Source organism: Erigeron canadensis, chromosome 7, assembly GCF_010389155.1.
Source record: "Erigeron canadensis isolate Cc75 chromosome 7, C_canadensis_v1, whole genome shotgun sequence".
Classification (NCBI taxonomy): Eukaryota; Viridiplantae; Streptophyta; class Magnoliopsida; order Asterales; family Asteraceae; genus Erigeron; species Erigeron canadensis.
In genome coordinates this window covers 21,171,313-21,182,368 of record NC_057767.1, presented here as the reverse complement: position 1 = coordinate 21,182,368, position 11,056 = coordinate 21,171,313, and the positions used below count along the sequence as shown (strand labels likewise).

The 11,056-nt window shown below is 29.6% G+C and overlaps 1 protein-coding gene across 1 annotated transcript; it reads right to left on the bottom strand.

The window, feature by feature from the left end:
* Window positions 1-9,067: 9,067 nt before the first annotated feature.
* On the bottom strand, window positions 9,068-10,311 carry LOC122609082 (putative F-box/LRR-repeat protein At5g02700). Its single transcript, XM_043782141.1, has 3 exons — window positions 9,463-10,311; window positions 9,330-9,359; window positions 9,068-9,244 (listed from the first exon to the last, which is right to left on the bottom strand). Exons 1-3 carry the CDS (start codon window positions 10,309-10,311, stop codon window positions 9,068-9,070), a joined length of 1,056 nt encoding a protein of 351 aa, XP_043638076.1.
* Window positions 10,312-11,056: the final 745 nt, after the last annotated feature.

Sequence of the window (11,056 nt, the reverse complement as noted above, 5' to 3'; positions counted from 1 at the left end):
GAAGTCTATTGTGACCTTGGATTTTTTCCTAAAAGTCTTTAAGGATAGTAGAACATGGTTATCGAACGTCTAGGTGACACTAACCATGGTTTACATTCTTTGAAGCATTCTTGAGGTTGGAAAGCCAAAAGACCGAACTATGTTAGAGGTTTGCTTTGTGCTGTTTTCAATGAAACATAGGAAATTCGATAAATGATATACATTTCTTTCGGTCATTTCATTCATCCTTTCGATTTTTGAATACAAACGGATCTTTCTTATCCGGTTTCTTTTCTCATCACCCGAACACAGAAAACACCAACACCATGATACAATGTTTATCCCAACAACTTCAATCTCACATTTTAGTCATCCATAGGAAAAATTGGGTTGGATTATATGGTTAGATTGATGTTTTGATGGTTGATAATTCTCCATGAGCATAATGTCTAGAACTTAGTCATGATTATTTCTTTCAAACAATCCAATCAATCAATGTTTGCATAATGACATTGGTTCCCAACTTTGTCATTATGAGGGGGAGAAAATAGTATGATTGATGATTATTGATTAGGAGAAGAAATTAGAATGATTGATAAGGACAAGGAGAAAAGTTTGTGTTTGGTTGTTTCAATTGCTTTCAGAGATACTATTATTCAGCTTCAAAAATCGAAGATACTGTGATTACTCATGGATTAACTCATTCAAATATTTACTCTCAAAAGTGCTTAAGATAATGTGACAAAGAAGAAAAGCCTCAAAAAGAGTCTTCATCAAATTAAAGATCTTCACGTCATTCAACAAACACTTTACCTAAAGCTACATTGCACATATCAAGGGGGAGAGTACATATCTCTGAAAATTCATTCCAAGATTTCAAAGAAAAGACTTCAAGATTCGAAGATTGAAGAATTCAAGACAAGTTCATACCTTCCGCACCTCAAAAGACAACTCTGATTCATGATTCAACAATCTTCAAAAATTCAAGACATACACACACTCATCATTCTCTGTTCTATAAGAACATTGAGAATCAACAAATGATTTAACTTCAAGAAGTCCAAGACCTAGACTGAATCAAGTTATCCAAAGACAATGAGAAAGTTTTGAAGACTTGCAACACACCAATTGTCTTCATCACCGGGCTCATCAAACTCATTCCTAAAAGACAAAACAACACGTACTTCAGACCAAACAATATATCACTAAGGGGGAGAATGTTAGAAATCCAAAAATAGTGATACATTGTAATTTAAGTTATGGACATACTTGTTGTTAAGTCATGAGTTGATGATTTCTAAGGTTGAGGGGCTAATAATGTTAATTAGCATAGTTGGATAGTTTAGACTATAAATAGCCCTCAATTCCTTAGAAATCATAACTTTTGCATAACATTAGCATAACTCTTGACATAATTTCCATACCATTATATCTGAATAACACACTCTTGATCCCAATTCTCTCTCAACACACACACAAACACCAAGAACACACACTAACCAAACACCATTGTTGATGTGAATTCGGTTGATAAAATCGTGTTGATTACAAATATTAACATAAAAAAAATAATGTTTTTTTATTTTTTATGTTAAATCTATCAGATTCACAGCTATCAGTTTGATAAAAATGTGTATAAAAAATTTTATAATTTTTTTTTTAATTCTCAAATTTTGAACTATCAGCTTGAATTATTAAAAAAAAATATTGTCAAAACAAAATGTCGGGGTACTCGTGTTAGTTTTGAACTATCAACTTGGATCAACATTTATTTTGACTTATCAGCTTGAACTGTAAAAAATCTATTTTTTAACTATCAGCTTATAGTTAACATCTTTAAATTAACATTTTGGTGAATTGCAAAAATTTATCACTTTTTATTTATCCAAGTGAAAGTTCTATCGCATTGCGGCAGTGATATGGTATGGATGATATGATATAAGAGGTGATAAGTCATAGAGTGTTATAGTCAAAATGCTTTATTCACGCGAGACGGAGCCAAATTATATCTAATGACATATATAAAGAAAAAATAGTATGGAATTTTAAGAACAACGATACAATTTTATCTAAAGACCACCGATACAATTTTAAGAACACCAATACACTTTTTAGAAGACCAACTATATGATTTGTCACCTCATATGACCTATCAGCCCTATACGGTACTTAAGAACACACATACAAAATCTACATATGGAATTTTAAGAACACCGATATAATTTACGAACACCGATACACTTTTTAACATTTTTAATTTTAAGAACAATTAACGGATTCATTTTAACGATCACCGTTTGTTTGTACAAAATTTGCAAAAGATTTTCGGAATAAGGATAAAAAGTGGAATGAAACGTGAAAAGGTGATGAATCTGAAAAAACTTAAAAACAAAATGAACCAAAAAAAAGTTGTATTATTATTTAACATTAAAAAAGAAATACTATAAGCTTGTATTTGCATCAGATTAAATGCAGTCTAACACAATCCAAAAAGCTGATAAGATTAACATAAAATAATTATCAGTTATTATTATTTAACATTAAAAAAAAATATACAAACACACAAAATTATAAAAAAATAGTTCTACTAGAAAAAAAGGCTAAAAATTTAGTAACTTCCTTTTCAATTAGCTAGTGGGTGACAAAAAATACAACACAAAACATGAAAAATAATCAGTTTCTGCCAAAATATGAAGTGCTTAACAAAAAATATGTACAAAAACTATGCTTAACAACTTTAAAAAAAAAAACTAAAATAACCATAATGTACTAATAAACATCACTTAGTCTAATTTGAGAATATTAGACTAAACTCTTATTCAACATTAACTTATTCGTTATCAAAACTTCCCATATAACTGTCATCAGTGTCTTCAAATATATCAGAGTCATATCCCTCAGGGTAGTGAATTTTTAATGGATTAGTTCCAATCAAGTTTTCTGGTCGAACAAATCCTTTTACATCAAGACGAGAAAGAACCTATTAAAAAGAAAATTTCGAAAACATTGTTAGAATTTGTGAATCAGCAGAAATGCTTATAAAAAACAAAAAAATCAAAATAAAAAATTATGTTTTTTTACCTTATTGCATGAATATCCGATTTGAATACGTTCAACATGTTGTAAACTTTGAATGACACTTCTAAGAACATTTTCCTGTTCTCTTTTGTAAATTGTGTCTAGATTTCGTGGTATTAAGAAATCTAAACTAGCAACTTTCAGTGACGAAACATCTTCCAATAAAAAATCCAACACATACATTCTACCAAAAATCTTAAGCGACATAATGTTAGGAGCTTTAATAGTAACATAATCTTCATCTCCTTCATCAGAACCAAATCCAATTAATTGCAAATTCTCCAAACTAGTTGATTGAATATCAAGCAATGAAGCTTTGCAATATTCAAATGTCAAACTTTTCAGCAACGGGCTACCACTTAGAATGTTTTTCATCAAACTTCCCTCTATTTGTGAGTCAGCAATACTTAGATTTACAAGGTTATTCCAAGTAAGGGTCACAAAAGGATAAATTACATAGTGTCGTAAATTGATATCAGTAAAATGTTTATCAATGTAAAAGGAATTTGGAAATATCCAATATTGGCAGTCATCTTCTGAGTCTTAAATCTAGACTGAATCGCTTAACATTTCTAGCGCAAACAAAATCTACAATTTTGTTTACACTTTGAAGAAATTGAGAACCATAATTTGCTTTCAAATCAAACTCATCAAGTGTTTCTAACTGAAGCTGAGTTAGGGTTTCATTGACAGATTTATAAAATTCAGGATCGGAATTATCAACATCATATTAGGGAAGAGAATCAAAATTATCAATTTCGTGAAACTGATAATCATTGAAAACAACTTTCGGTACTGATCGCCAGAGATTTTTAAAACTGTTCTTATCATGTCTTTTGATGTTGGCAACCGATAAAGGATTTCGTTGATGATTACTTCATTGAATAGTTTGCTTATGTGATCTTCTCTGTTCTTCCTAAAAATAGATCTTATTTTAGATTTAGTCATTTTTTGATTTTGTGTATTGGACGACTCTTCCATGGTTACTTTTGTTAGGGTTTTTTCTTTCTCTTCTTTATTTTCTTTTTATGATTTTAGGGATTTAGATGTTTTTATATAAAAGAACAAAATGCCCCTTCTAGTTCTTGAGACTTCTTTTCAATCACGTTTTTTGTGTAAAAAATTATATTAAAATATTGGAAAAGATATTCTGTAATGTATTTTTTATTGTGCATGTGTCATTATGAAAAAAAATTTCTATTATTTTTAACAAGGTTGTAAAAAGATGTAATCTCCTTTTTATGGCTAATATATTATCTAAATTAAAACACTCTTTGATTAAAAATATTAAATTAACTACAAAAATTTAGAGTAACTATAAAAAATGCTTACCACACGTTGATTAGTCTTATAATGGTTAACCATGTGTGTATATAAAATCAGCTTGAAGACCACTCAGCTTGAGAATTTGCTCTAAATATATACGAAGATTTGTACGCATCAACTCTTTAGCCCGATATGTTAATCACAATTGTTTAAAATAATCAAATAATCAATAATCAGTTTTGTTATACTAATTTTAGTTTATTCATCTTAGTCATACACATGAGTTTTAAGTTGAATTAGCTTGTTAAAATGGATTGAAGCTGAATCAGTTTTTTTATACATATTTAAAATTTTAATTGTTTCTTTATAAATAGGTAGATAGAGAATAATACAAAAATTTCCATATTATGATACTTTTATTAAAAAATAACAGGTGTAGGCAATTCATAAATTGATTCTTTTTTCAATATATCTATGACAAACGTCACAAAAATGTAGCTTCACATTCAAAAATTTGATTATTTTTCCATATATTCTTTTTAAGATATATAAGATCAGCTTCACATTACTTGAACCAATAGTTCATAATTTATAATAAAAAAACACAAATATTACACAAATTAAGCAATACTACCAATTAAAAACACAATTTAAAACATATCTATCTAACCCAACCTAAGCTGACCCAACTCCAATTTAAACCAATCCTAGCTGACACAAGTCTAAGCTAACCAAACCCTAAGATGTCATAATTCTAAGCTAACCTAACCATAACGTGAACAAAATCCAAGGTAACCCAACTCTAAGTTGACCTCCAAACTAAATCCTAAGTTGATACAATTTTAAGCTTATCCAATCGTAAGATGACCCAAGTTCAAGCTAACCCAACTTTAATTGTCACAATCCTAAGCTGGTTCTTACCAAATATTTAACGACCACCGTTAGTTTGTACCAAATTTGCAAAAGGTTTCAGGAATAAGGACAAAAAGTGGAATGAAACGTGAAAAGTTGATGAATCTGCAAAAATATAAACAAACAAAATGGACCAAAAAAAGCATTTGAGTCTTTAATTTTTTTAGCTTGTTACATTTTTCCTTATCTTTAATTTTATATATATATATATATATAAAAATTTATATAATTGCCGTTTCTTTTTTTGCGTGCCACCACATTTTTGAACAAGTATAGCCCTTTTCGTTAACTTTGTTTTACCAATGGTCCTCTTCAGCTAACGACCGTTATATGTTTTTTAATATAGTCCATGTCGTCAAAAATATTTTGCAATAACGGTCCTTATCAGCTAGCGGTCGTATATGTTTTTTTAAGGTGTTTAACGAAAGTTACTAAAGATGCTCACATTTTAAACTTTAATATTTATAGCTTATGTCACGAAAGTTTCATGCCCTTAACTTTTTACCACAAAACTTTCATGATTTTTTTTGCTTTTCCTTTTCTAACTTTCGACACGTAAGTTTCATTTCCTTACTTTTCACCACATAACTTTTTAATTTTTGTCAACAAAGTTTCACATTCTTACTTTTTGTCACATAATTCAATTTCTTTTACTTTTGACACGAAAAGTTCTATTTTTTTTTTTTTCACTTTTTCTAACTTTTGCCACGAAATATTTTCTTTACTTTTTATCACATAAATTAACTAAATTTTTCACCCTTTTACTTTTTGTCACATCACTTTCATTTCTTTTACTTTCGCATGATATTTTTTTTTTATTTACTTTTTATATTTTAATTTTTTTCATTTTTTGCATGAAAATTTTGTTTTTGTTACTTTTTATACTTTTTTAATTCTAAATTTCCACACGAAAATCTTTACTTTTTACCACATAACTTTTTGATTTCTAACTTTTGTCAATGAAATATCATTTTTCTAACTTTAGCACATAGCTTTAGGTTTTTCAAGTTGAGCCACCAAAGTTTTGATTTTTTTTTTTTTACCATATAACCTTGAATTTTGGCCACATAACTTTCGATTTTATAACTTTTGACACGGAAGTTTTCTTTTCGTTGCCTTTTATGATTTTCTTTTTATTAACTTTCGACACGCAAGTTTCATTTTCCTTATTTTTCACCACTTTTGGGTTTTTAACTTTTGTCAACAGAGATTCATATTCTTAACTTTTTACAACATAACTTTAACTTTTTCAACTTCAGTCACGAAAGTTTCATTTTCTTTCCTTTAAATGTTTTACGTAACGTTATCTGTCCCGGGGCAACGCCCGGGATAAAATACTAGTTTAAACTATATTTAGATATTTTGAAGGTTAGTCATTCTCATTTTTTCTTATCTTTAAAACAAATTTCGTTTTAGATTCCATTTCTCTAAATTTGGGGATCTTTTATTTTTCCTAAAACATATCTCCAATTATGTCTCTAAAACGTAATTTCAGATTGATTTACACTGAATCATCAGCACAACAAAATCCTGTGAAATCGGATGTTTCAAAGCGGTTGCAACAAGAAGTATGTGAAATAGGAGAGGATCGCATAAGTAACCTTCCTGATGATGTAATTTCAAACAACATACTTTCTCGATTTTTGGATACTAGATTTGTTATTTCAACAGATATTATTTCAAAAAAATAGAAACATGTTTGGAAATTTGTTCCTTGTCTTCATTTTAATGATGAATCGTATTGTAAGGTTGCTGTAGAATCTTTGGTTGATTTTGCTTTTAGTGATAAAGCTTTTTTAGAATTTTATAATGGTGTTAATAATTCTCTTGATCAGTATCAATTACAAGATATGAATAAGTTTTATTTGAATGCAAATTATGACACTAGTTTTTCTTCATATGTCGAGAAATGGATCAATTTTGTTGTTGCTAGGTATGTGAAAGATTTCACACTGTATTTAAGAGATTTGGGAAATGATGATAAATACACAATTGAAAGTGACTCCTACAAAAATTCATATTTCACAAAACTAGATGTAGGATATTGTTTGCTTGAGCCTCATGTCGGAATTACCTAGAACAACCTAATGGATTTAACTATATCAAATTCTAGATTGGAAGAAGATTTGATTCCAAAAATTTTATCTGGTAGTCCTTTGTTGCAAAATTTGACTCTTCGTTCCTGTCATGGTTCATTGATTGATATCAGATCCACTAGTGTTAAAAATTTGGTAATACTTGGATACGAGGCTTATGATCTTGAAAACTTTCTTGAGATCAACGCTCCTCATATTACATTTCTGAAAATTGTTGATAGTATGTGGATATCAGCATTTCGTCTTACGGACGTCTCTTCTTTGGTTAAAGCATATATTAACTTTGATTTTCCCCGTTACTCTGCAAAAATTCGAAAGAGGGAAGAAGAGGTTGTACTAGGTGATCTTATTACGTGTCTTAAGAATGTGAATGAAGTTAAAGTTGGGATTTCTTGCTATCCGGTAAATTGCTCTTTTTTTTATATTAATTATATACTTTTTTTTAAATCCTTCTGTGTAACTTTTACTTGTATTTTAAAAAAAAAATATTTATTGTTGTTTTTTGATTAACAGACTATACGTCGTATGACGTCAAAAGGGTTTATCCTTCCCTCCAATGTTGTCAAGGAACGTCAATTTCCTCTATTGATTCAGATGTTGATGTGCAAAGTTCTGATTCAAAGTGACAAACAACCATGTACCAAGAATCAAATTTTCAATTGCTACAAGTGATCAATGTCTTTTTTTAGCATATGATCAAATTACATTTAAGTTATCTTAGTCTTTATTCAGCATACATTTTTGTACTTTATCTGTTGTCAACCTTTAAATACTTTAAAAGCTTAACAAAAATTTTTCAAGTTGAATCAGGTTGAAAAAACTCAGACTGGCCAATAGTTATTATGCAGCCTGACCCAGCTTAGACCAAGGAGACCACTCAGCTTTAAAACATGAATCAGCTTATGATGTCAAATTGAAGATGATTTTCTTGATATGTAAGTTGCTTAGAGGCTTTTTGGTTCACAGCTTCACATTTCTTGATATATCTATGACCAACGTCACAAAAATTGTAGATATATAAGATCAGCTTCACATTACTTAAAAGAAAATTTGTACAAATAGTTCATAATTTACAATGAAAAAACACAATTTAACACATCTTATGCAATACTATCAATGAAAAACACAATTTAACACATCTAAAGCTAAACCAACACTAGTTGATGCAATTCTAAGCTAACCCAATACTAATTTGTCAAAATTCTAAGCTAACGTAACCCTAAGGTGAACAAAATCCAATATAAACCCAACTCTAAGTTGATCTCCAAACTAACCCTAAGTTGACACAATCCTAAGCTTATTCAATCGTAAGCTAACCCAAGTCCAAGCTAACCCAACTCTAACTGTCACAATTCTAAGCTGACCTAAATCCAAAATAACCTAACCCTAAGATGTCATAATTCTAAGCTAACCCAACCCTTAGCTTACCCAACGTAACTTGAAAAAACTCTGTCAACTACCCATTGCAAAAATCTGTCTGCTATTTTCATTGACCACACATTTCGAAATCGATATAATACGGAATATGATAGGCGTATCACACAGATATGCCTGACTTCACACACCATTTACTAGAAATTTTTATATTTTTACATCCATTTTAAACAAATGGAGTAAACAGGGAAATTTAATACATTGTACCAAAAAACATAGCACAAAGTGCTGAAAAGTGATTTCTACATTACATGATAATTTCAGACAAAAAAAAAAGATGCAGACCATAACAAAAATCAACCTCAAAACATCTTCATCATCTTCAGAAACATACTCCCATAACCAGCTTCTTCTTCCGCTTTTTCCAATTCCTGGACTGTTAAACCAAGATCCACTTCAAAAAAAACATGATTTCCATTCTTATTCAACTTTAACTTATTCGTCATCAGAACTTCCCATATAACTGTCATCAGTTTCATCTGTATCATCAGATATATCATAGTCATATCCTTCAGGGTAGTGAATTTTTAATGGATCAGCTGCAATCAAGTTCTCTGGTCAAACAAATCCTTTTTCATCAAGACGAGAAAGAACCTATTAACAAGAAAAAATTCGCAAACATAGTTAGAATTTATGAATCAGCAGAAATGCTTATATAAAAACACAAAATCCAAAAAAACAAATAATCTTTTTTTACCTTATTGCATGAATATCCAATTTGAATACGTTCAACATGTTGTAAGCTTTGAATGAGACCTCTAAGAACATTTTTCTGTTCTCTTTTGTGAATTGTGTCTAGATTTCGTGGTATTAAGAAATCTAAACTAGCAACTTTCAGCGATGAAACATCTTCCAATAATATATCCGACACATACATTTTACCAACAATCTTAAGTGACATAATGTTAGGGGCTTTGATAGTAACAAAATCTTCATCTTCTTCATCAGAACTAAACCCAATTAATTGCAAATTCTCCAAACTAGTTGAATGAATATCAAGCAATGAAGCTTTGCAATATTCAAATGTCAAACTTTTCAGCACTGGGCTACCACTTAGAATGTTTTTTTTTATCAAACTTCCCTGTATTTGTGACTCCCCAATACTTAGATTTATAAGGTTGTTCGAAGAAATGGTCACAAAAGGATAAATTAAGCAGTGTCGTAAATTAATATCAGTAAAGTGTTTATTAATGTAAAAGGAATTTTGGAATATCCAAAATCTGCAGTCATCTTCTGAGTCTCTTAAAACTAGACTGAATCGTTTAACATTTCTAGCACAACAAAAATCTACAATTTTGTTTACACTTTTACGAAATTCACTGCCATAATTTGATACCAAATCAAACTCATCAAGTGTTTCTAACTGAAGTTGACTTAGGGTTTCATTGACACATTTATAAAATTCAGGAACAGAGTTATCAACATCATAATAAGGAAGAGAATCCAAATTTTCAATTTTGTGAAACTGATAATCATTGAAAACAACTTTGGGTACTGATCGCCAGAGATTTTTCCAACGGTTAGAGAGTATACCTGTTCTTCTCATGTCTTTTGATGTTGGCAACCGATAAAGGATTTCGTTGATGATTACTACATTGAATAGTTTGCTTATGTGATCTTCTCTGTTCTTCCTAAAAATAGATCTTATTTTAGATTTAGTCATTCTTTGATTTTGTGTATTGGACGACTCTTCCATGGTTAATTTTGTTAGGGTTTTCTCTTTCTCTTCTTCGATGGTTAATATAGTTTGGTTTTTTATTTTTATAATTTAGAAATTGTTTCTACTTAAATTATATTTATACTAAAAACCAACTACTTTTTTACAACTTGTTATGCATAACATACAAATATATATGCATGTAACTTTCACCTCTTTATCTATTAACCACCTAAAGTTATAAGCTTTTACATTTCCGGCTATGTAACTTTCACATCTTTTATCTTTTAACTCTTTAAAATTTCAATCTTTTACATTTTTGCTCATATGCATGTAACTTTCACCTCTTTATCTATTAACCCCCTAAAGTTATAAGCTTTTACATTTCCGACTATGTAACTTTCACATCTTTATCTTTTAACTCTTTAAAATTTCAATCTTTTACATTTTTGCTCATCAACTAGGATTTGTTTAAAAAAGTGGTTTGCAAATGACATAATCAGTATGCTTATGAATTATGAATGAAGGTTAGAGAATTAGTTTGGTTAAAACTAAAAACCGGTTCATGCTTAACCATGTAAAAGATACTAAAGCAGATAACAAGCATAATAAATCTAATAATTCGGGGCATATC